This window comes from Bos javanicus, chromosome 22 (assembly GCF_032452875.1).
Source record: "Bos javanicus breed banteng chromosome 22, ARS-OSU_banteng_1.0, whole genome shotgun sequence".
NCBI classification, from domain to species: Eukaryota; Metazoa; Chordata; class Mammalia; order Artiodactyla; family Bovidae; genus Bos; species Bos javanicus.
The window spans coordinates 55,017,101-55,043,975 of NC_083889.1; the positions used below are offsets into that span (position 1 = coordinate 55,017,101).

Here is a 26,875-nt window from a genome sequence, read left to right on the forward strand (position 1 = left end):
GAGCCTCTGGGCCATCCAAAAGCTGGTGTGCGTGATCTGTGAACGGAGAGGGGGAGTCTGTCCACAGTTGTCAGGAGAGTCCCTGAAGTGTCTGCGGCCCCCAGAGGTTAACAAGTTGCTGCTCTAAATAGAGGAGCCAAGTGATTGGAGGAGAGGATGTGCAGGAGGACGAACGTGACCAGGAGCGGGCACTGAGTCCTGAGGGCACCCTGGGCAGACAGGAACTCCTGTGATCCATCACGCTGTGGCCATTTCCTTCGAAGCTGCTCCTGCTCAAGGACGCTTGGGGAAGATTCTGTCTGTTTCCCTGCCTCGATTCTTGCACAGAATCCTTGGGCTGCAGGGGCCAATCAGGTTCATCAGTTTCCTCCTTCCAGGTGGACCATGCCAGAGTGATTCCAGGAAAAAAGCGCCCTCACAGCTCCCCAGCCTCCTCTCCCCTTCCCATGCCCTTCTGTTTTATTCTATCTTCTTCTGTCCTGTCTTTGGCTAAGAAAACTTGATTTTCTGTTAAGAGCAGTGATTTTCGAAAACGTGTGTCTTGACCCGTTGGTAAATTGAGATGTGAATTTAAAGGATCATGACCAGTTTTTTTTTCAAATGGAACCATCTGATAGGAAGTCTTAGAGTGCATCACACATGTGAGATGAGCATGAGTCTGCAAAACTTCCTGTCTTGGCTCTTCGTGTGTATGGGTTGTGGTATTGTATGTATGTATTTCTTCGGTGCCAGTCAGAAGAAGATTGGAGAGGACCACTGATCCAGCACCACCCATGGGCTCTCAGGAGATGCTCACTGCAAGATCTGGCCTTGAGGGGAGAACACATGTGTTAGAGCTCTTGCTGCTGCACTGGGCAGCCCTTTGCTGCCAGGGAGAAGTTGGGTGGGGGGGGCTGCTGCATTGCCTATCATCATCACCCCTTCTTGACCCTTGCCCTCCTCTCCTGGCAGGTGGTGTATGTCACCGCGACGTTCCCCTATGTCATGCTGCTGATCCTTCTGATCCGAGGGGTCACGTTGCCTGGGGCCTCCGAAGGCATCAAGTTCTACCTGTACCCCGACCTCTCCCGGCTCTCCGACCCACAGGTAAGAGTTGCTGGCTCCGTTCACAGCCACCTGCCACCTCCACGGAGGCTTCTCCATGGACGCTCAGTGGCCCTATCGAGTAGTTGGAAGGTCTATGGCCTCCTTCTCAGAATAATGCTTCTCAATGCATAAAACAGGGAATCAGATATATTGAAATTTTTCAATCACCAAAACATGAGAAAAGACAGATTTTGTGACACAGTCAAGTAGCAAGCGACAGCACAGCACAGTGTAGCAAGATCCAGCATATGATGAATAATTTCCATGATTTCAAAGCAGTGATGAGTATAAATGGTATTTGGAGATATCTATCCCGTGATATGAAAATATCTGGCGTTTCTACTGCTAACAGGGCTTCCCTAGTGCCTCAGACAGTAGAGAATCTGCCTATAATGCAGGAGACCCAGGTTCATTCCCTAGGTCAGGAAATTCTCCTGTTGAAGGGCATGATAACCCACTCCAGTATTCTTGCCTGGAGGATTCCATGGACAGAGGAGCCTGGCAGGCTATAGTCTTTGGGGTTGCAGAGAGTTGGACACAGCTGAGCGACTAAGCACACGTATGCAGACTGCTGCTTGGACGGTGGTCTAGTGCCTGCATTCATAATGGAAGGAATTGCTCAGTTAGAGGCCAGTAAAAATAAAAATACACTTTTCCCCCCCACCTGAGAACACAGATCTCTGCAGCCGTGGTTCTCTGAGAGAAACTGGGTCTTGGTGATTTTCTTTGCAGGGGGTTTGCTCACAGAAAGAAAATAACCGGTGACCCGTGAGCAAACCCCCCACAAAGAAAATTGCCAAGACCCAGTTTCTCTTAAAAACTGGCCAAGCTGTTAGTTGTCTTTGGAAAGGCATCAGCCATTCTGAATCCTGGGTGGAACTGTTTATGCTGAAGCATCTCCAGGTGGGCAGGGGTGGTGTGTGTGCCTGAGGGTGTTAGATAAGAGATGAAGACAGCATCTTAGGGGATGCTGTCCCCTAACAACCCCCACCACTTGTTAGAAAGCCCTGGGGAGCTTTAAAAAATCCCAATTCCCAGAGCACAACCCAGAGCAATGAAAGCAAACTCTCTGGGCCGGGGGGGGGGGGGTCCCAGGTCTCAGTGTTATTTGAGGGCCCCCTGGCAGCTCCAACATGTGAAATAACATACTCACAGATATCCCAGTGGGTGAGGAGGCGCTCGTTTTTCTGTGAAAACAAACACAGATTACAGAGTAGAGTGTAGAATCTGTGTTCAGCTGATTACAAAGCTTGCAAGAGATGTGTCGAATAAAGAATATAGTCATGACTGAAAGTAGAGAGTTACTTTATTTGGTGGGAATGTTTAGGACTCCAAGCCTGGGAAGACCAGCATCTCAGTAGCTTTGACAAAACTGCTCCAAGGAGACAGGAGGAGAAGTCAAGCTATCTACAAGTTTGCAACAAAGGGAGCAGGTGGTCTGAACAGCAAAGATCACATATCAAGTTAAAGAATTTAGCATTCTATATATGGGAAGATGCAAGCCTCTGGGCTCACTGAATTCATTCCTTTCCTCTGCACCTCAGCTGTTTGGGGACAATCCTGTCCCCTTCTTCACCTTGCTTCTTGCATTCCCCCAGCGCCTCAGCAGTCACCTTGAGGGGTGGCAGCATCTGCTGGGTTGCAGTTTGGGGAGCCCTCATTCACATTTGGAGGCCAGAAATCTCTGATGGCTGTGACATTTCTTGTTTGTTAATATGGCAGGAGATATTTTCATTTCACAGATGTCACGTTTATGGTCTCGGCTGAGGCTGCCCCCTGTTAGGAAGGTAGGGGTGGGAATGTTTGAGGAGGCCTGGTTTGTGCAGCTCAGGTATAGCTCATTACAGTGGATTAAAGCGGATGGTGGCACGGGCCTGTGTGTTCATTTCTGTCTCAGTTTGCCACACCGTGAGGGCCCCGAGGCTCAGACCCCACTAGGCTGCTGACAGCAGCCACCTGAGTTGCAGGCAGAATCCCTAGGAAGAAGGAAATGAGCTCCTGACAGCTGGCCTCTCCAACTCCAACCTCTGATGCCAAGGGCTCAGTTGAAGAAGCAGTTTTGGAAAACAGATTTCCAAAATCACCGGTCTGTGTATTTTTGTTATGTCCACGAATTCTGCCTTCACCCAGGACAGCCATCCTGTTCTGTCCTCTGCTCACTGGCTTCCTTCTCCTGGTCCTCAGGGTCAGCTGGTCCCAAGCATCTCCCAGAGCTTCCAAACCTGGCTGATCCCCGAGACACCTTGGCACACATTGGGATGCATTGTTGCGGGGCTGAGATGGCACATGGGTGTCTATATTATTAACAGGCTTCAGTGACCACCCTGATGATCAGAAAAGTTTGTGAAAACCCGACTGTGATACCTACAGTCTTAGTGTTGTTCAGTTGCTAAGTCGTGTCTGACTCTCTGTGACCCCACAGGCTGCAGCATGCCAGGCTTCCCTGACCTCCACTATCTCCCAGAGTTTACTCAAACTCATGTCCTCTGAGTTGGTGATGCCATCCAGCCATCTCAGCCTCTGCTGCCCCTTCTCCTCCCGCCCTCAGTCTCTCCCGGCCTTGGAGCCCTGCACATGGACACACGTGCACACACAGACACACGCATGCCCACAGGCGAAGAACAAAGGCGAGGCCAGGCGGTTCCCTGTTCAGACCATCTACCCTAATCATCCCAGTTACCTACCAGCTCTTCCTTTAATAAAGCGTCTGGGTCCCCAGCCAGCACTCACCTGCAAGGCTGTTCTGTGGAGCGTGACCACTTAGAGTGATGGAGCTGGGAGTCAGGGCTTGGGTTCTTCCTCTGGTCCTGAGTGACCTTGGACAAGTTCCTTCTCCTTTCTCCCTCTGGGCCTCAGTTCCCCACAGATGACATGAAAGGGTGAATTCACTCAATGGTTTTCAAAACAGACTTGGAGAGCCCTGAGTTTTCTATGAGTGTGGGTTGGCAAACTATGACCTTCTGGTCAAATTCAGCCCTCCGCCCATTTATATAAATAAGGTCTTACTGGAGCATTGGCCATGGTACTGTTATTTTTTTACGTATCGTCTGTGGCTCTCCAAAGGCACGAGTCAAAGATAGAATTGAGTAGTGGAGGCAGAAACCATGTGACTCCCTTTATCAAGGGTCCCAAGACCTCCCACCCTTAACATCCTGCATTCGGTGGAAAGGGGTTAGCAAGATGTAGAAGCTCCTGTTACACAGTAGCTCAATAAATGTTTGCTGAATGAATGTAAGAGCCAGAGCTATTTTGGCTTTTAAAGAAATGTTTTGTTGCTTTAGCAAGAAGTCTAAAAACCTCCAGCTCACCAGATCTGTGAGCTGTAGTAATTGTTGTTTCTCCATCAGTATGGGCCAAGACATGGATATGTTTGCTGTTTGCTGTGTTGTTGTTCAGTCACTAAGTCGCATCCGACTCTTTGTGACCCTGTGGACTGCAGCATGCCAGGTTTCTCTGTCCTGTACTCTCCCTAGAGTTTGCTCAAAGTCATGTCCATCAAGTTGGTGATGCCATCCAACCATCTCAATCCTCTTGTCGTCCCCTTCTCCTCCCACCTTCAGTCTTTCCCAGCATCAGAGTCTTTTCCAATGAGTCAGCTCTTCGCATCAGGTGGCCAAAGTATTGGAGCTTCAGCATCAGTCCTTCCAACAAATCTTCAGGGTTGATTTCCTTTAGGATGGACAGGTTTGATCTCCTTGCTGTCCGAGGGACTCTGGAGAGTCTTCTCCCACACCGCCATGTGTGTAGCTCCACCAAAAAGCAATAGTCATCGCTGATTGTCTGCTGCATAGATAAGGATAGTGACCCCACAGGGAAAGGCAAACAGCACTCCATGTAGCTAGTGTTTTTGAAAGCTGGGTGTGTTGCAGGAAGGGCTCGGCATGGCTGGAAACGGTGATGGGAGCAGCCCTGAACCAGCTCTCTATCTGCCTTGGGGGCTGAAAGGTGGGCAGTGGAGCATACAGGCACGCTGAGTGAATGTGAAGGTTTTGACAGTCCCTCCACCTTTGGAGACGGATGCACCACACAAAGCTTGTCTCCTTGTGCCGAGAGAGGGCAGCCCATGAGCAGGCAGCAGAGTCACAGTGTCCTAGCTAGAGCATCCACTTGGCAGGCAGAGAGACTCAGGTCAGAGAGGCTGGGACACTAGCCTGTGGCCACACAGCAACTGAGCAACCCAAAGAGGACTTAGAGCCCAGAGTCCCTGGGTTCTGGGCAGGTCAACTCCTAAATGAAAGGAGGTAAGTATACCGTACCACCCAGTTACAACTGGGTACATGTTACAGACCATGAAGAAGCCAAGGGCACTATTTTTTTTTTTCATTTCTTAAAACTATTTTAATATCCTCCCCTCCCACCCCAACCCCTCAAATTGGGAAAGGCCAAAACAGTCTGTTGCTGCTGCTGCTGCTGCTAAGTCGCTTCAGTCGTGTCCGACTCTGTTCAACCCCATGGACTGCAGCCTACCAGGCTCCCCCATCCCTGGGATTCTCCAGGCAAGAACACTGGAGTGGATTGCCATTTCCTTCTCCAGTGAATGAAAGTGAAAAGTGAAAGTAAGTTCGCTCAGTCGTGTCCGACTCTAAGCGACCCCATGGACTGTAGCCTACCAGGCTCCTCCGTCCATGGGATTTCCCAGGCAAGAGTAATGGAGTGGGTTGCCATTGCTTTCTCCGCAAAACAGTCTGGATGGGTTTAATTACCAGTTGATACATATTTTTTGTCATTGTTTAAAGTAAATTGACACTGTGGCAATAAGGGATTATCCTTGGAAAAAGTGAAACCCGTGTTGACAAAGTACATCATGGAAGAACTCCGCTTAGTGATTTCACTGGCTACTTACAAGTCTAGAAAAGGTCACCATTCTGCCTGTTCCCTGGGACTTATCCATGCTGTGGAAAGAGGCCTTGCCCACAGGCCTTGCTCACACTGAACCAAGCCCTGAACCCAATATGAGCACATGTGTCAGACACTCAGTGTATAGAATGAGCAAGACCCCCTTCCCTGCAGGGGTCCCACCGTCTGGTGCAAGAGAGCAGAGTCTCCCCTCCTCACCCGAGTTCCTCTCCCTGTGAAAAGAGGGATGTGGGATCAGGCAAGATCACAGCCTCCTCCTTCCTTTCCGTCTGTTGAGGAGAATGGGGCAGCTTGTTACTGATAACCGTCCTTGTGCCAAAGCCAGGGACCGATCAGCCTTGTCTACATCCATCCCAGGGGATGGGGAGTGGCTGCACTCTTGCCATCACTTTCCTGCTCTTGCCCCCAGAGGCTCGCTGGGTGGGGGCTTGGGGGATGCTGATGGCTGAGGCTGCAGGCGTTGGACAGAACCCTCAAGTCGCCTGGTCTCTTCTGCAGCCTGCTGCAGCCAGCCCTGTCCGGGGGCTCCAGTGATAACTGGGGGGCTGCACCTCACTGTCAGGGCGTCACTTTTCTGCAGACATGTTTGGCGTTCCCTAAAGTCTGGGGCCTGTGGTGGGAGGGGCCGTGCCTGTGAGGGTCAACAGGGGAGGGGAGGCAGTGACGCACAGAAGGGGGGTCCCCAGGGTGTCTTCCTGCCCCATGGGGATGCTCTTCTGCCAGCATCCCAGCCAGGGTGACGAGGAGTTCAGATGCAGCCTCTACAGGGTCCGGGATCTCCGTTAATTCCAGATCCGGCCCAGCCCCCCTTCCTTCCCACTTACAAGGGGCTCAGACATGCCTATTTGCTGTGTCATTTACGTTTGCAAAGGGACACAGGGAGCCTGACTGATGCAGAGCTCTGGACACCAGCTCTCGGGGCCTTTAACAAGGGACAGTTCCCTTTGAGGGGCCCTCCTGCCGCTCTGAGCTTGAGCAGGGATTCTCCATGAAAACTGATTGTGGGGCTGGGCGGGGGTGGGGGGGGGGGGGCGGTGTTCACAGCAGTCCCCTTCTCCTCTCTCCTAAGCTAGTGAGGCAGCAGAGAGAACTCCAGAAATGGAAAACAGGTGAAGAGCTGAGTGCTGGGAGCCGGGAGAATGCCTTCGTCATGGGACACTGTGGTGTCGAGAGAGCCACGGATGTGGTCTCCAGGTCTGCAGGGCTGTCGTGTCCCTGAGGGCTTCCCGCCCGCCTGGTTTCAAACCGCCGCTCCCTCCCACCCCCCCGCACATCCCACCCACCTTTCCGGCTCTGACTCCTCTGTGGCACTTGCCAACATTCAGACTTTATTCATTGTGTATCACTGTCCGCCACGCACGACAGTGTAGGGTCCGTGAGGGCGGGGATTGACCTTTTACAGTCACTGTTAGATCTCCAGTGCCTGCAGCACCATACACGCTCAGTAAATCTATTTTGAATGAATGAACGAGGAAAGGAAGGACAGTTCCCACCAGAGTCTGTGTGACTTTGCATTATGGTGACATAGCACGTGCCGTGGTTGGGGGTTCAGAGAGAGGGATTTTTAGTGCAGTGGGAAGGAAATTTGAGACTCTCCTACCATTGAGTTCCTGGGCAGCCTTCCGCCCATCCCTCTCTGAGCTCAGGGCTGTCACCTGTCCACCCAGGTATGAACATGTGCTGCACATGGCAGCCGTGAAGCCAGCACGCCTGGGAGGCAAACACACCTTCAGTTTCAGTGTGGGTCCCTGGCCAGGGCCTGGCACATAGTAGGGCATCGGGCACTCGGCAGTGTTCCTCCTTCTGTGTCCATGCCACTGGCTCTGGCCAGGATGACCCCAGGCCCCACAGCCCAAGGGGGAGGCCTTGAACTCAGAACCGAGCGCCTCTAATCGCAGGTCCAGTAATTAAGTTTCTTGTCAAGCACTTGAAGCGACACAGCAGCTCGCCGCCTTTGTCCCCTGGCAATTTGCATTCCGTGGTCTGTTATAACTTTCTAAACATCTATTTGTCTTCTCTGTCAGCCCTGTGTTCTCTCTCAAGTGTGAAGTGCTTCCACTCCATTTTTCCCCCCCTCAAATTTTTATTTTCTGCCTTTTCAGTCTTTGGGGGAGTGGAGGGGCTCTTGCAGGAAATCACATTTTCCCTGCCCCAGATTTCTGCCACTCTCGTTCTTCTTTGTGTTTCGAGTGTGTGTTTTCAGGGCAGGAACAGAAAGGCCTGTCACAGATCCAAGTCCCGGGGTCTGCTTTCCCAAGTCAGGGACAACCACCCCAAGACAACCTCCTCTCGGAGGGAACTGGAGCCTGCAGCTAAGGGGACTGGGTTGGACGATGCCCAGAGAAAGCCCTCAGAACGCCAAGTCTTCCCCTCTCTCCACCTCACTGGGGGACAAGTCAAGGAAAACAAGACCCTGGTTTAAAACCCTATCTGATGTATATGGAATCTGGAAAGATGGTACCAACGATCTAAGGTGCAGGGCAGCAAAGGAGAAACAGACATAAAGAACAGGCTTTTGGACACGATGGGAGAAGGAGAGGGTGGGATGATTTGAGAGAATGGCACTGAAACATCCATTACCCCATGTACAATCAATAGCCAGTGGGAGTTTGATGTGTGATGCAGGGAACCCAAAGCTGGTGCGCTGTGACAACCTGAGGGATGGGGTGGGGGGGCAGTGGGAGGCGGGGTTTGGGAGGGAGGGGTCACATGTATGCCTATGACTGATTCATGTTGATGTACAGCAAAAGCCATCACAATGTTGTAAGGTAATTATCCTACAATTAAAGTAAATAATTTTTTTTTAAACCTACCTGATGAATCAGTCCTGAATATTCCTTGGAAGGACTGATGCTGAAGCTGAAACTCCAATACTTTGGCCACTTGATGCCAAGAACTTACTCATTGGAAAAGACCCTGATGCTGGGAAAGATTGAAGGCAGGAGGAGAAGGGGATGACAGAGGATGAGATGGTTGGATGGCATCACCGATGTGATGGACATGAGTTTGAGTAGGCTCCGGGAGTTGGTGATGGACAGGGAAGCCTGACGTGCTGCAGTCCATGGGATCGCAAAGAGTCTGACACGACTGAGCGACTGAACTGAACTGAACTGATGAACCTGAGGGATGGGACCATGGAATTGCTGCCACCTGGTGGCAGTATACTCTGATTCCAGGTTCAGACCCAAGGCAAAATGGGTCTCTTAGCTGTTGGACGTTCAAACCAGTATTTACAGAACTGATAGTGACTTAGAGACATTGGATATATTTTGGAAAAGATTGCAAACCTCACTGACATGGGTGCTTGCAAACCTCACTCCTTGGGACTGAAAATCCCCCAAAGTTTTCCTTTCACTTCATTTGATCCTGGGTTAGGGTCATGGTTCCACCACGCAGGTGTGTTTTCCACTCAGAACCAAGCATGGGGAGGCAGAATCAGATCACATGTTGTTCTTATCTTCAAGGGGCTGGTTGACAGTCTCCTCGGAAAGAGACACAGTAAAGTCAGTGATGACAGTGGTGGCGGGCTGTGCGGGGGTTGGGAGGCACCTGGCACAGGTGTGCTCCTTCCAGTCATCAGGCAGACACCTCAGGAACTCGAGGGGTGTTATCAACCTAACCACCATGTGCCTGCCAAGTCACCTCAGCCGCCTCCAGCTCTGTGCAACCCTATGGATGGTGACTGCAGCCATGAAATGAAAAGACGCTTGCTCCTTGGAAGGAAAGCTATGACCAACCTAGACAGCATATTAAAAAGCAGAGGCATTACTTTGTTGACAAAGGTCCCTCTAGTCATGGACTAGATCCATGGTTTTTCCAGTAGTCATGTATGGATGTGAGAGTTGGACCATAAACAAAGCTGAGCGCCGAAGAATTGATGCTTTTGAACTGTGGTGTTGGAGAAGACTCTTGAGAGTCCCTTGGACTGCAAGGAGAGCCAACCAGCCCATCCTAAAGGAGATCAGTCCTGGGTGTTCATTGGAAGGACTGATGCTGAAGCTCCGATACTTTGGCCACCTTATGGAAGAACTGACTCGTTGGAAAAGATCCTGATGCAGGCAAAGATTGAAGGCGGGAGAAGAGGACGACAGAGGATGAGATGGTTGGATGGTATCACTGACTCAATGGACATGAGTTTGCACAAGCTCCTGGAGTTGGTGAAGGACAGGGAAGCCTGGCGTCCTAGAGTCCATGGGGTTGCAAAGAGTTGGACATGACTGAGCAACTGAACAACAACAACAGATGGTCTGTAGCTGCCAGGCTCCTCTGTCCATGGGATTTCCCAGGCAAGGACACTGGAATGGGTTTGTCATTTCCTTCTCCAGGGGATCTTCCAGATCCAGGGATCGAGCCTGCATCTCTTGCATCTCCTGCATAAACAGGAAGATTCTTCACCCCTGAGCCACCAGGGAAGCCCCATGTCCGGTAGTTTTTGACTGAATATTGTGGATAATATGTTGTCAACATTCTGGATTTGTTATCTTCCTGTGAAGAGGAGTTGGTTTTTATTTTAATAGATAATTCAGTTACTGGCTGATCACCTTAAACTTGTATAAGTTCAGATTTGTTTTTTAGTGTGAGTCGGTGGAAATCCCAAGCTGTTTGTCAAGCTCCTCTAACTTAATAGGACTGAGTAGGGCTTAATGGGATTCTCAACTCCATCTCCCCTGTAGATCTTTCCAGGGCTTGGCTTTAGGCTTTTTAAGGATGGCTCTAGAGTAGTGATTACTCTAGAGTGATGGGTCTCAACTAGGGAAGTTTTGCCTCCCAGGAGACACTTGGAAATGTCTGCATTTTTGAAGGTTGCAACTTGATTGTGGGGACGGACGGTTACTGGCATCTAGTGAGTAGAGGCCGGGGATGCTGTTAAATGTTCTACAAGGCACAGGACAGTCTCTGCAACCAAGAATTGTGGGTCGCCAATGTCCATAGTGCCACAGTACAGAAACCCTGCTTTAGGACATGGTTCTTTCCCTAAGGGAAGGTCTTGCTTTGTCTCAGCCAGGTACCAAGGATGAGTGAATGCTTGGTGTTGGCCAGACCTGTCCACTCCGGCAGGGCGGGAGCCCAACCCTCTGACTCTGCTCTCTCTCTGGCCGTGTCTGGCCTCAAGTGTGCTACTGCACTGTCAGCCTCGAGCAGTGCTCCCTGGGGAGCCTTCGTGGTCTCACCCTGGATGTTTTCAGCCCAGCCACAGCCTCTCAGGAACCTCCACATGGACATACGGGGCCCCTGCTCTGCCCAGCTCCCCCTTCCCTGTGCCGGACACTGTAGCATCCAGTTACATCAGCTGCCCTACCCTCTGGCCCTGCCTGTTCAGCGTGACGGGACTCTGTGCTCTGTTTGGGCTCCAGTTCTTGTCCCCAGGCAGAGGGCTCAGCATACCCCTTTTGGCATCGCCCCATCTCTCAGGGATAATAGTCTTGCCCTGAGTGTTATCTACTGCCTGAAAATGGTTCTGTTTTTGTCTGTTCTGATAGCTGCTTATGGCAGGAGGGCCATTCCTCTCCAGTCACTCAGTCAGGACCAGAAGCAGAAGTCTGACTCTCCTGCTTATAAGTCCTAGCAGCTTTTCCTTACACTAGAATTAGAATTCAGACTACTCAACCATGACCGAGGCTAAGGAACCCCTCTATGGCCTGATCCCATCTCCAACATGGCCCTGGACATCCAAGGCTCTTTCCAGAGCATCACAGACCCTGTCTGTCTGGACCACTGTCCCATCAGATATTCCCGTGGCTGGCTCCCTCTCACCCTATAGTCTCTGCTCCACAGTTATATCTGATCAGCTGGGCTCAAACATCCCCACTAAACCTCATGACTTTAACCAAGCCTCTGTATTATTTTATGCATAGGGCAGATGGCAATTGAAGCAATCTCGTGTTCATTTGTTGAAGCTGCACTGTTAACCTCCCTGCACTAGATTGTCAGCTCCATGTAAGCTGAGGATGTTTGTCTTATCCACTGCAACTCCCTGGCACCTGTCAGAGAAATTGGCACGTGTTAGGCTCCCAGTCAATACAGGATGAGTAGGTAGGTGGTTGAATGAGTGGATGGATAGGTAGATGAGTAGGTGAATTGATAGATAGGGGGATGGATGAGTGAGTGAGTGGATGGATGGATGGATGGATGGATGGATGGATCGGTAGATGGGTGAATGCCTGAGTGGGTGGATGGATGGATGCTTGGGTTGGTGAATGGGTAGATAGAGGGATGGACGGATGAGTGGATAGGAGGATGGGTAGGTGGGTGAACGGGTAGATGAGCGTATGGTGTACAGTGATTTAGATAAAGGACTGCAAACGGAGGAGACCAAAATTATTTCCAGTTGGATGTCCCAGAGAAGATTTTATGAAACCATAAAATCTTTTATTTGATCCTTGAAGTATGGGGAAGGGAAGACTATTTGGAGATAAAGCAAAACCCAGAAAGTCTGCATATACGGAGGAAAAGGTAAGTAGTTCATTGTGGCCACGGGATAGATTTTGTGACAGGGAATCACAAGAAATAAGGTTCAGACAGCAGACTGAGGCCCCTTCATTGGGAACACCAGATGTCAAGCCCAGAGAGCTGAAGATTTTACCCAGTGGTCTACAGGGAGCCGTTGAGTGTTTCAGTACAAAGGGTTGACAGTCATGAACAGAGCTGTAACTTCAGAAGATTATGCAGATGAGAGGCTCAGCAGAACTCGGTGACAGAGAGCTTTAGAGTCACAAGGAACTGCATTTGATTGCCTGACCCGCCTTCATCTGCTGTGTGGCCTGGAGCGTCTCTCAGGCTCAGTTCCTCTCTTGTAAGCTTCTTGCGGGCAGAGTCCAATCTTTTACTCGCCTTCTTCCCCCTCATAGATGTGATAAGGGTAGATGAATCAGCACAAGCAAACTTCTCTGGGTACACAGAAGGAGCGAGCAGATAGAGTGAGTTTGGAGATAGGGCAGAAGTGGAGACATGTATCCAGTGACCTTGCCATGGGGGTGGGAGAGCGGCTTTGCTGTGTCAGAGGGGATGTGCGAAGGTCCCTCCTGCTGTGATGTCACAGATTCATGGGCAGTTGTGTGAGTGTGTCTGGCTACCTGCAGCAGCCCACGAGACAGGTATCAGCAAGCATTCAGGATGCACCTCCTGTGTGCAAGGCCTGCCTGTAGGGTAGGAGTATGAGAGATGAATGAATCAGGCAGTGGTTTTGCCCTTGAGATGCCACTGGGAGGGGCCACAGCTGGGGCTGGCGAGAGCAACGGAGGATGAGGCCTCGGCCATAGCAGCACAGGACGGGAACAGCTGTGAGCCCATCTCCTGGGGTCCTTAGGCCACTTTTTTAGAATTCCAGTCTTACGTTTGTTCATCTGGCAGGTATTACTGACACCTATGCCAGGCTTTATGCTGGGTCTTTGCTTTTAAAATGAATTAGCAGAAATGTACAAAGTATCTACTCTTGCCAGACCTTTGCTGGGCTCTAGGGCAGTGGGTGGAGTGGGTAGATGAATGATATATTCTGGGACAGGAGTTTCGTCATTGCTGGAGGGTCTTTGGCCCCCCCTCCAAAGTTAGGTATAAAAATGTGTGCATTAAGCATGTTCTTTTTCAATTAATAAACTTTTTTAAAGCAGGTTTTACAGAATAATTAAGCAGAAACTACAGAGTTCCCATACATCTCCTCTCCCTTGGCCACACTTTTCCCTACTATTAACATCCTATATATATGTGGTGGGCTTCCCAAGTGGCTCATTGGCAAAGAATCCACCTGCAATGCAGGAGACGCAGATTCGATCCCTGGGTTGGGAAGATCCCCCGGAGGAAGGCATGGCAGCCCACTCCAGTATTCTTGCCAGGAGAACCCCATGGACAGAGGAACCTGGCGGGCTACAGGCCATGAGGTCCCCAAAGAGTTGAGACTAAACAACAACAAATGTGTGTAGCCTCTGATTCAGTCCTTGAAAGGTGAGATGGTACATTTGTACAATTGATGAAGCAGTGCTGATACCGTATGATTAGCTCAATAAGCCCGTATTTGACATTCAGGCTCACTCTTTGTGTTGTGCAGGCAGCAGGTTTTAAAAGATGTCATGTATCTGCATTACAGCATCATTGAGGATAGTTTCACTACCTTAAAATTGCTCCACCTGTTCATCCTTCCCCCTTCCTCCCCAAACCCCAGGCAACCTCTGATCCTTTTCCTCTCTCCACAGTTTTGCCTTTTCCAGAATGCTATACATTATGTAGCCTTTTCAGACTGGCTTCTTTCACTTAGTAATATGAATTTAACTTTCCTGTATGTCTTTATGTGTCCTTAAGCTCTTATCTTTTTTATCTCTGACTAATATTCTGTTGTGTGGATAATGCGTAATTTGTTTATTCTTTCACCTATTGGTGGGCATCTTGGGTGCTTCCAATTTTGATCACTGTGAATAAAGCCACAATGAATACCTATGGGCAGGTATTTCATTAGAATCTGTTTCTCTAAAAGAGTCCATTGACTTGCATAGAGATGCGCTGATCTTAAGCTTTCAACCAAAGCTGCGGGTACAGGGTGAGGGTCCCATCAGACTACTTGGATTCCATGGCTCATCTGCTTACTAGCTAGCTGTATGACCACAGGCACATTACTTGGCTTATCTGTGCCTTGATTTTGTCTTCTGTGAAAAGGGTTGTTATGAGGATTAAATGAGATAATACTCATGCATTGTATGCATAGCACTGTGTCCAGCACATGGTAAATGCTCAATAAACGTTGGCTATAATTTTCTGTAAGAGACAAATATGCATTTAATTTTATTTTCTTGATCAAAGCTTCAGGCATTTTTGTGACGCTGCACAGTATGAACCGATTTAACCCATCCTGTTCGCACAGAGTATGCTTTTAAAAGTCTTTAGAGAACAGATACGGCAAGAAGATGAGATACAGATATTAACGTAAGCTATTATGCTAGCTGTCATGGCAGGTGGTGGTGTTGTCGTTCAGCCGCTCAGTCATGTCCAACTCTTTGCAACCCCATGAACTGCAGCATGCCAGGCTTCCCTGTCCTTCACCATCTCCCAGAGTTTGCTCAAACTCACGTCCATTGAATCAGTGATGCCATGCAACCATCTTGTCCTTTCTCATCCCCTTCACCTCCTGCCTTCAATCTTCCCCAGCATCAGGGTCTTTTCTAATGATTCAGCTCTTCACATCAGGTGCCCAAAGTATTTGCAGCTTCAGCTTCGGCATGATATGTGTAGGCAGAACGAACTGACATTTCAAGACAACTGTCTACAACCTTACTGCTCAAAGTGTGGTCCCCAGACCGGCAGTAGCATCAGTCTCATATGGGAGCTTGTTAGAAATGTGGACCCTCAGGCCCCACTGCCAGCCTGCCCCATCAGAGTCTGAGTCTCAGCGGTATCTTCTGCTGGTTTTACAGCGTGAGAGTCTGAGGAGCACTGGTCTAAGAGCATTCCACGTTCAGCATTCTGAGACCTGTCAGACACATCAGTGAGGGGTGTGGTCGGGGAGGCAGAGGTGCTGGGGCCAAACAGGTGAGCAAGGACTTCCTGGGTGTTGGGGTCACCTCCCTGCTCCCACTCATGCTCCAGGGCAGAGGGTGGGAGAGACCTGCACCCGTCTCTCTCAGGGTGATCTGGGAATGGAACGGATCCCTTCAGGGAATGCCCACCCTCTAGATCTATACCATCCAGCACAGTGACCACAAGCCACATCTAACCATTTAAATTTAAAGTAATTGAAATTAAGTGCAAGTCAATATTCAGTTCCTTGGTTTCACATATCAGACTTCAGGTGCTCAATAGCCACCTGGGCCTGGGCCCTCCCTTATTGGACAGAGCAGATACAGAATGTTTCTACCATTGCAGAACATTCTATTGGACATTCATGTTCTACAGGGAAAGAGGCCCAAAAAGCAGAAGAGTCTGTGGAAACTCAAGCTCAGATTGCACCAGGGGCCGAATGAGCCCTGGCTCTCTGAAGGCCTGCTGTCAGCATTGTGGGTTTCTTTCCTCTACCCCTTAGAGTGTGTTAGAAAGTGTTAGCCACTCAGTCGCGTCCGACTCTTTGTGACCCCATGGACTATAGCCCACCAGGCTACTCTGTCCATGGAATTCTCCAGGCAAGAATACTGGAGTGGATTGCCATTTCCTTCTCCAGGAGATCTTCCCAACTCAGGGATTGAACCTGGGTGTCGCACATTGCAGGCAGACTCTTTACCAACTGAGCCACCAGAGAAGACCTCTACCCCTTAGAGGGACCTGGTTATTTCAAGAAGAGTTCAAAGACTGCACGTTGAAGACCAGAACTGCAGCCACCGCTGCCTTGGGCAGAGAGGACTGCAGTGGAGGTCCACCCAGTGACATGTCACGGAAGCTGTAGTAGCTGCATTTGCCATGGCCCCAGGATGGGAAGAGAGAATCTCCCCTCCAGTGCATTGGGAAGACAGAAAATGCAGGAGCCCAGTCAGTCAGAGTGGCTCTTAACTAGCTTTGTCCTCTTTCTCAACAGGAAAATACCATGGGACACAAATTTCTCTCCAGCTTCCACTCTCTCCCTATCCTTGTTATTGTTTTCCACCCCTTTTAAAATTCTGCTTTATTACCATTTAAAGTTGATATTTACTTGAATTTTACAAGGTGTTTACTGATTCCTTTGCTTCCTATTTTCACTCCTTTCTAATGGATTAAATTTCCTTCTTATTGGAGTACATCCTTTAGTAGTTCTTTCAGCAAAGGCTTGTGAAAACCAGGCTCTCTTAGTTCATGAAAAGGATGGTAATTTTAAAGTGTCAGTTTAGACTTGGATGCCCACTTTGCAGGAGCAGTGTGTGATCACACCCATACCTGTTACTTCTAGATCGAGTCCTGACCTGAGGCACAGAGTTTTCTGATACGTCATTCACTACAGGGCAACTCCATTCTGGCTCCTACATTTTACAGTACAACCACTCAGCATCTGGTCATGCCCAGGGCTTGAAATCTTTTTAAAAAATATTTTGTTTTACTGAGGTACAGTCGTTGTACAGTATTATGTAATTTATAGGTGTACAACATAGTGATTTGTGATATAGTGATTTTTAAAGTTTATACTCCATTTATACTTATTACAAAATACTCGCCATATTCCCTGCATATCCTTGTAGCTTATTTTATACATAGGAATTTGTACCTCTTAATCTTCTACCCCTGTGTTTCCTCCCTTCCGTCTCCCCACTGGTAACCATTAGCTTGTTCTCTATGTCTGTGAGTCTGGTTCTTTTTTGGTTATATTCACTAGTTTGTTGTATATTTTAGATTCCACATATAAGTGATATCACATTGTGTTTGTCTTCCTCTGTTTTAGTTATTTCACTAGCATAATATCCTCCAAGTCCATCCATGTTGCTACAAATGGGATTATCTCATTCTTTTATATGACTGAGTAGTATTCCATTGTATAAATGTACCACATCTTCTTTATCCATTCATCTGTTGATGGGCACTTATACTGCTTCCATAGCTCAGCAATTGTAAATAATACTGCTATGAATATATGTATTTTTTCAAATTAGTAGTTTGGTGTTTTTTTTCAGATATATACTCGGGAGTGAAATTGCTGGGTCATATGGTGGTTCTGTATCTAGTTGGTTGGGAAACCTCCCCCAACACTGTTTTCCCACAGTGACTGCACCTGTGGATATGTATACTCTATACCAACAGTATACAAGGGTTCCCTATGCTCTGTATCCTCGCCAACACTTGTTATTTGTGTTCCTTTTGGTGACAGCCATTCCGACAGGTGTGAGGTGGTCGCTCACTGTGGCTTGATCTGCATTTCCCTGATGATTGATGGTGCTGAGCCTCTTTTCATGTGCCTGTTGGTCACCTGTATGTCCTCTTTAGAAACACGTCTATTCTGCCCATTTTTTAATTGGGTTGTTTGTTTTATTTATGTTTTTTTTTATGTTGAGTTGTATGAACTGTTTATATATGTTGGGTGTTAAAACATTATTGGTCATATAATTTGCAAACATCTCCTCCCATTCAGTAGATGGTTTTTTCATTTTGTTGATGATTTCTTTTGCTGTGCATAAGTTTTCAAGTTTAATTAGGTCCCATTTGTTCATTTTTGCTTTTATTTCCTTTACTTTAGGAGACAGAGCCAAAAAAAACAAAAATTTTGCTGTGATTTATGTCAAACAGTGTTCTACCTAATTTTCCTCAAGGAATTTTATGATTTCCAATCTCACTTTTGTATCCTTAATCCATTTTGAGTCTATTTTTGTATATGGTGTTAGAGAATATACTAATTTCATTCTTTTACATTTAGCTGTCCAGTTTTCCCACGGCCAGTTATTGGAAAGTCTGTCTATTCTCCTTTGGGTTTTCTTTCTGGGCCTGAGATTTTAACTGTATCATTGCTGCTGCTGCTGCTGCTGCTGCTGCTGCTGCTGCTAAGTCGCCTCAGTCGTGTCCAACTCTGTGTGACCCCAGAGACGGCAGCCCACAGGGCTCCCCCATCCCTGGGATTCTCCAGGCAAGAACACTGGAGTGGGTTGCCATTTCCTTCTCCAATGTGTGAAAGAGAAAAGTGAAAGTGAAGTCGCTCAGTCGTGTCCAACTCCTAGTGATCCCATGCACTGCAGCCTACCAGGCTCCTCCACCCATGGGATTTTCCAGGCAAGAGTACTGGAGTGGGTTGCCACTATCATTGGGAAGGAATTTAAAAACCCCAGCCACTCAGATATCTGTCTACTTGGATATCCCCATGGGTTACTGAGTCTATTCCTTCTCCTCATCTTTCAGCTTTGATCTCTCTCATTTCTGGCATCTGGGGGAATTCTCTATCTTCCTTTTCAGCCTGGTTATGAACTTTCAGTGTGTATTATATTTCATAAGGATTTGTTTCCTGTAGCTCTCATAAAAAACAAATTTGACCCTTGGCATTTGCTACTCTTCATCTGCTGGCCTTGAACACGACACACCAAAAGTTCAGGCGGGAAACTAAAATTAAAGAAAGTCGCCTTGAGTCATTCATGCTTAATTCAACGGTTCAGTTTTATTCATAAAGTCATACATTTGTGAGGATGATTTCATATTTCATATGATCCATGATTATGTTTTCTGACAGTAAATTTGTTTCCAGCACATGAAGTAAAATCAGATTCACCAAGGTATTTGGCAGAAGTGCCCCATGGGGTCCATTTCTTTGCTGTCTTAACAAGTTTGAGAGTCAGTTTCTAGATTCACCTTCTTCTTTGGTGGACAAGTCTGGGTTTGAGTCGCAGAGCAAGGAGATGACTTACCCCCAGCCATAGCTGGGAGAGACCTGGATGAGGAAATAGAACCTCCAGTTGAAACATCTATTACCCTTCCACCCTTGAGCCTGTTTCCTCAACTATGAAATCAAGAGGTTAGACCAGACGTGGAATGAGGTCCTCACTCACTAGCTTCACGAAGACCTTGAGCGCATCACTGAACCTCTCTGGGCTTCTGTCCTTACAAGCTTGACCCTGTCCACCTCAGCTGATCAGTGAGAGTATCAAGGGGGCTGACTTGGACGATGGCGCCCTGAGGAACACAGGGCTGCCGAGAGGTGTACGTCATTCCTGTCTTGAAGATGCTGGGTCTGCCTCCCCAGACTCCTCCTTGTTGAGGAAGGTGCGTGCTTTGCAAAGGCAACGTAGTCTGATGATTCCTGACCCAGCACAGATAGGGGCAGGGAGAGCAAGGCTTTCTTCTGTCTGTGAGCAGCACGATGATGAGGCTTTGATGCATCTGAGTTTGCTGGGGATTGTGACTTTTGATGCTGAAAACTCACTGGTGTGTGAACCTCATGTTCCGCCTCCCTTCCTTCTCATGTGTAAGCAAGTGCTGAAAAGACCCACAGGGCAAGCGCTGGTCCTGCGGGACATTCACAAAGAGGGCGGACGCTGCTCCCGCTCCGTGCTTAGTGCTTAGAGATGTCTCACATGGTTCAGCTCCTTCCTCTGTGCCTTTGCCTCCCTCTCCTGCCCACCGGAGGCAGTGTTGCCTAGTGGGAAACTCCCAGGCTCAGGATCAGAGATCCAGCTCCATCACTGACCTGGAAGGGCTATTGTCCTTCCTTACTGAAGGACAATATTGTCCTTTCCTACTGAGTTCCCTCAGTCATGAAATGAGGGCATTGAGTAAAATCACTGATTTTCACACCTTTTCATGTTCAGTGACCCTTGACTTTTCTTTCTCCTTTTATGACCCGTTCTCCTGGTTTATTTCATGCTGACAGGAAGTTCCTATTAGTGGTTGTTTGTGTGTGATTAACAAAAGGTGTCAGAGCCTAGAAATTACTCTTTAAAATATCCTCTGTGAAAGTAAAACTGAGATGAGAGATGATTTATCTGTGGGCATGTGATTGTGTTTATGTTATAAATCACCCACGTGTCTTCAAGGTTAGAGATGGTAGCACATTAACAGTTCTCAAGGCCAGCACAGGGAACTCTGTTCAATATTATGTTGACAGCCTGGATGGGAGGGGAGTTTGGGGGAGAATGGATACAGGTATATGTATGGCTGAGTCCCTTTGCTGTCCACCTGCAACAAAGTTAAGTTATGATATTAATTGGCTATACTCCAATACAAAATAAAAAGTTAAAAATAAATCCATCATTTGAAAAAAAAGAATTTTCAAGGCCATGTGAATAAGTGGGGAGGGAGAGTTGGATGAATGTCATTCTAAGCAAGAGTAGTTAACATCCCTAGAGAGATAAGCTAAAATACACCATCCAAGACTACCCATGCCAAACGCGGGCCACAGCTGATCCAACCATACCTCCCCCATTGGGGCTGCCATGCTGCCCAGCACACAGGATGTGCTCACTAAATACCTGCTGTAGAAGGCCTTCATCTTCTTAGTGCTGTGCTGCTGCCTGGGACAGGGGCTACCATGTCATTGTTTATGCCTCGAAATAGGTGACAGCGTAGAGAAGACACAAAAGGAGGCAATAAGTAAAGATCCTCTAAGCAAGATAGATGAGGACAACAAATTACAGACACGGGCTTCTGAGCGCATGCCTCAGAGACAGTGTCAAGTGTATCTGGGAGATCGTGCAGCGAGCGATGGTGGGGAGTTCACCCTTGTGCCGTCTCAGTCACCACTCCTACTCCTCTCTTGAACCCTGGAAACCTGTTGTGCCTCAGCCAGAAAGGAATCATGGCTGACAGTGAGGTTTAAGCCCTGCTCAGATAAATCCAACCCCTTCATCCTCTGTCACCCTTTTTTCCTCCTGCCCTCAGTCTTTCCCAGCATCAGAGTCTTTTCCAACGAGTTGGCTGTTTGCATCAGGTGGCCAAAGTATTGGAGCTTCAGCTTCACCGTTTCATGGACACGAACTTGGGCAAATTCCGGGAGATGGTGAGGGACAGGAAAGCCTGGTGTCCTGCAATCCATGGGGTCACAAAGAGTCAGACACGACTTGGCGACTGAACAACAACAACAGATAAACCCATGAATCACGATGGAAGTGTTTTTAATCTTTGAGGTGAGGTCAAGGAGACTTGTAACTCCCAGGAAGCTGCTAGGTTTTTTGTTCGGGGACTGAACGCTGGCTTTAGCTCTTGAATGTCACCTGGGCAGACAGGGATTTCCTTAGTTCAGCCACAGTACCTTGCTCATGAGGTGTTGGTCACAGAGCACACGTTTTCTCGCAGACGCGGTCCTCCTGGAAGCTATGGACCCATCTCCGCAGTGAACCTGCCAGTCCCCGCTGCGGGGCTGAGAGCATCCCGTCCAGCGTCCTGTTTCTGCCTGCACAGGGAACACCCCACTTCACCCACCACCTAGATTCGGCCTCGACATTTTGCCGTGTTGGCTCCATCCAGTACCTTCCCAAGATTTGTATCCATCGATCCATTTTATTTCCTTGTATACATTTCAAAGTAAGGGTTTCCCTGGTGGCTCAGACGGTAAAGAATCTGCCTGCTGTGTGGGAGACACAGATTCGATCCCTGGGTCGGGAAGATGCCCTGGAGAAGCGAATGAGGACCCACTCCAGGATTCTTGCCTGGAGAATCCTACAGACAGAAGAGCCTGGTGGGCTACAGTCCAAGGGGCCACAAAGAGCCGGACAGGACTGAGCGACTAACACTTTCACTTTCTTTCATTTCAAATTAAGTCGCAGACATCGGCACCCTTGCCCCCCTAAACACTTCAACATCCATATCTTGATTTATTTTTAGCCTGGTCATCCTGGGTTTTGTTGCTCAAGCAGATGCCAGGGGATGTCAGTGAGGGGGGTCTGAGGAGTGAGGACAGTCCTGTGTCAGGTGGCTCTGCCCAGAGCTGAGGCCACTGTCGTGCAGTATCAGTGGGGAGAGAGTGTTGTGGCCACCTCTCTCGTCTCCCGTGAGTCCACATGTGACCTTACCCATCCCTTCAGTTTTCCCGTCCTCCATGACCTTGACCTTGTGTGGTCAGGAAGACAGCCTCCGCGCTCGTGGGTGAGGGGGTGGCTGGCCATACACTGCCAGTCATCCACTCACCCAGTCTTCAGACCTGCTTCTGCATTCTTCCTGGGTGCCCTGGGTTTGCCCTGTTAGTCAGCTTCCCAAGAATCTGGTGTTGTTTAAAGCTGTCACCTCTCCATTCATATGAGCAGGGGAGAGGCGGTGTGGAGCAGATGGCCATGTGACCACAAAGGTTGACTGGGACACAGGGTGGGGTAGGGGCTAAAAGGAGAGTGCGTGAGTGGACAAGGCAGGCCCCCGGATGTCAAGGGCCACATCCGCTGGGATGTGGACGTGGGAGGAGCAGAGACCGGGTAGCAGGCTGGTCGCCCTGCCTGCTCCCTCTTGGCTGACATGGTGAGAGTCTTCAGGGAGATTGAAGGGAGGGGCTTTGGGGTCAACAGATCTGGGTTGTGATCATCCCCCCTACCTGCTGGCTGATCCAGGCCCACTGCTGTAGCCTCTCTGGGTCTTTGTAACTGTCGTTTAGTCACCAAATTGTGTCAGACGCTTTGCGACCCCGTGGACCATAGCCCAAGCCCACCAGGCTTCTCTGTGCATGGGATTCTCCAGGCAAGCATACTGGAGTGGGTTGCCATTTTCTTCTCCAGGGAATCTTTTGGACCCAGGGATAGAACCCGTCTCCTGCTTGACAGGCAGATTCTTTACCGCTGAGCCGCCAGGGAAGCCCTTCCTGGGCTTTAGGTGGAGATAAAAACAGCACCTGGCTCAGAGTGTGGTGAGGACCCAGTGAGATGAGCAGTCAGCTTAGTAAGCCCCCAGCACAGAAGGAGTCTGCCCGGGCTCAGGGGCCTGGCTGTCTGCAGTGGAGATGATGAAGAGAACCGACCACCTTGCTTCTTCGGGAGCAAGGGTGTCTGTATCCCCAGGCAGTGTTCACACAGGGAGGCACGAAGGTTCACACGTGTCCTCGGTGGGTTTCTTTTTTGTTCTCACTCCAGTGCTGCCTGGACGCCATGGCCCCAGGGAAATAGAGGGGCGCCCTGAGGTCTGCAGTCCCTGGGGTGTGTCTGTGGGTCTGGGAGAGGAAGGTGTGGCTGAGAAGGGGGCTGTTGGGGCAGTTCTGAGGCTTTGCCAGAGGGCTGGGTGTCCTGCCCTGGGATGGGGGCCTCTCACACCAGGGGGTGGGTAGGAGCCGGGCCTCTGCACCACCCCCTGACTGGGCCAGGAAGAGCTGACTTTCCTCTGCTTTCCCTCCCGGGACACACACCTGCTTAGCCCCCAGACCCTTCGAAGATACTTCTCAAGCCTGAAGTCATGAGCCATCTGTGGCCACTCAGCCCTTTCCTCTGGATGGGTGTTTACTGGGAGCCAGAGGCCAGCACACACTCTCCACATACCCACTTATGTCAGAGCAGCTTGGAGCTGTTCTCGTCCCCATTTTACCCACAAATAAACTGAGGCTCAAGGGGTGACCTCCTTGAAGTCACCAGCAGAGCTGGCATTCAGCCAGATCTGCCTGAATCTGTGTGACCAGGGACGGTGTTTGCCTGACTTCCTTTTCCCATGTACACATGCTAGATTGCAAGCCAGTGAGCAGGGGATCAGCGTTCTTAATTATCTCTGTATTAGCCATGCCTGGCAGATACATGATGCTCAGAAAATGTTGTTAATGGGAACTGACCCAGTGACCATCAAGTTTCTCACAAGCAGAAAACCTCAGAGACCTTCTACCCTAACTTCCAATGCAGTCCAAGAATTCCCTCCCTGACTCTGCTGGATTGATTACCTCTAGCAACAGGGAGCTCATCCCCAACCCTAAACCTGTGATTGATGAGCAATGTCTGCCTTGAACAGGAATAGGGGTGGGATTTGCATGCCATATATCTTTATCGTCTCCTTACATTCCAGTTTCCTTATTTTGAAGATTGGAAAACTGAGGCCAGGAGGAAAGAAAGAGCCTTAGGGAAAACACATAGGAACTTTCAGGATAACCTGGAGTCAGACCCTCCTATTCCTGACCCTCCTAGTCCAGCATGTTCTCCACTTGGCCTGGCAGCTAAGACTCAGCATAAGCCTTGAATTCTCCATTCCTGTGTACTGGAGACTCTAAACAGCAGTGGCATTCGGTACCTATTTGTTGAGTGCTTAACCCTGTGCAAAAACAAGAGGCCTGGGAATACACCAGTGAAAAAACAAAACTTCCTGCTCTGCTGGTGCTTCTGTTCTGGTGTGGGGGAGACAAACCAAAAAAAAAAAACAAAAAACACAACAAATATGATGATGTCATTAAGTGTATTGACTGCTCTGTCTCTGGGCAGATGCCTCCACCAATCGAGGCTGCTTGCTCTTTTGTTTTCCTCCCAAAGAAGTCCCTTCTCTAGACTAGAGTATATGCGCCGCTGGTTGGCTCTCCCAGGGCCTGGAGCCTCCTCCTGAGCTCTTTCTTTTCCTGCCTCTCTGCCTCTGAACCAGCTCCATGGTTCTTAGTAGAGCAGTGGTTAAGGCAGGAGATGACAAGGCTTCATGTGCATCTCAGCACTTGCTCGGATGACACAGGAGAATGTGCCAGTTCGGAGCGCAGTTTGGCCCAGAAGACCCTGGCCTTGTGTACCCAGTGAAGGCAGTTGGGTTCTGCAGCTCCCGCACGGATGCCAGCTCAGGCTCCCCCACCTCCATGATTCTCCCAGCGGGGAGGTAGGACCACTACCATGGGGTCATTTAGAAATACACGGAGGTATAATTCTGGTTCCTCTCTGATGGGACAGCTCTGATGTTTAGAGAGTGGGACCCAGAGATGCTGAACCTCCTACAATGAACAGGACCATCCTACGTGATGAGTGTCCTGTCCAGAGTAGCACTCTCTTAGAGGAGCACTTTGTGGGGAGAGAAGACTTAGCCCTAAAATGTAGCCCCCAAGGCCGGGTGGACAGTCCTGGGAACAGTTCAGAGCTGAGAACATGATGTCTTCAGGTCTTGCCCAACCTGCCCGCTGCTCTAAACCTCCTCTGTTTAGTCCTATAGTAAAGTGGGGCTCAGAGCTTCCCAGGTGGCTCAGTGGTAACGAATCCGCCTGCCAATGCAGGAGACGCAGGATACTCGGTTCAAAAGATCCCCTGAAGAAGGAAATGGCAACCCACTCCAGTATTCTTGCCTGGAGAATCCCATGGACAGAAGAGCCTGGCGAGCTATAGTCCATGGGGTCGCAGAGAGTTAGACACAACTTAGCGACTAAACAACGAAATTGGGGCTCAGTTGCCTTATGCAGTGGGTTAAGGGGTAGACGTGCACAGCCCCGGGGTTTTACCATATAAAGCACAGAAGTCACTGCCATCGGCCCCGTGCCAGCAACTGCTTGTCCACTCCCTCCACACTCTGTGACCAGGATGCGGCTGTCCAGCCTCTGGTTAAAGGCCCGGCCTAGTGACCCCGCTGCCTGCTCTGCACAAAGGGGCCGCCAGGGTCAGGCGACACACCAGGGCTCCCCTCACCACCCACGGCGCCACCTTCAACCCAGTGACACTGCACTGGCAGGGCCTCTGGCTGGGCTCGAGTCGGCCAGCAGGGCTGGCTGCCCGAGGACAGGCTGGCACTGGAGCCAGAGGCCACAGAGCGTGTTTCCAGTGGGGCTCCCAGGCCAAGAGCCTCTGCCCCTTCCCACCACTGTTCCCGCTGGACCTGCCCAGCTGCCCAGCACATTAGCATTTAAATACATCCAGAGCCGTCTTCCCCAGAGCCCTCTGGAGCCCTCTTCCCGCATTGAATCCACGGGGGAGGGGCCACTCCAGTCTTCCCCAGTCCTGGACTCCCTTCCCTCCGAATGGCCGTACTGTATTCACCGCATCTGTATGTGGCATTAGCCGAGCAGAGGAGACAGGGCGCCTAGCAACCCGGAGGGGGCTGCAAAAGAGGTGGGAAGGAAGTGATCTTCATGTAATTATTCACTCCTACAAAGGCCGTTGTCAGGTACACACTGGAAACACAGCTGTTGTATTATTCTCCTAACCTACTTTTAATCGTTTGAGAATATTTACCCATATAAACAGCCCAGAGAAAGAGCTTAATTTCAGCCCTTTTCTGCCGGGCTGTATGTTTTCACCTCAGTGGAAGGCTTTATTTACAGAAGTTGTGTTGTGTGTGTATATTCATGTGTCTGTGTGTGGCTGTGCGTCTGAAAAGGAAATGTTAAAGAAAGAAAAGGCTGTGGGTTATCATGGGCCCAAGAGGGCCACCGAGCTCTGTCCTGGAGGCGTGGACGGCCAAACGCCACGTGTGCCATTGGGTCTGGTGGTTTGAACACATTCTTGGCTGGGTGCTGGGCGGGCTGGTGTGGAGGGAAAGCCCTGGGAGCCTGTTTTCATAGCACGGTATTGGAAAAGTGTTAACCGCCAAGAAGAGGCAGAGTAAGGGAGTTGTATGGTGCTTTTGAACTGTGGTGTTGGAGAAGACTCTTGAGAGTCCCTTGGACTGCAAGGAGATCCAACCAGTCCATCCTAAAGGAAATCAGTCCTGAATATTCATTGGAAGG

The 26,875-nt window shown here is 49.5% G+C and overlaps 1 protein-coding gene across 1 annotated transcript in view; it reads left to right on the forward strand.

Moving 5' to 3' along the window:
* SLC6A11 (solute carrier family 6 member 11) overlaps window positions 1-26,875 on the forward strand; it is a 125,205-nt gene that overhangs the window by 61,081 nt on the left and 37,249 nt on the right. The window contains exon 6 of the mRNA XM_061397088.1: window positions 952-1,086. Within this exon, the coding sequence (XP_061253072.1) occupies window positions 952-1,086 (135 nt within the window). The remainder of the gene's footprint in view (window positions 1-951; window positions 1,087-26,875) is intronic.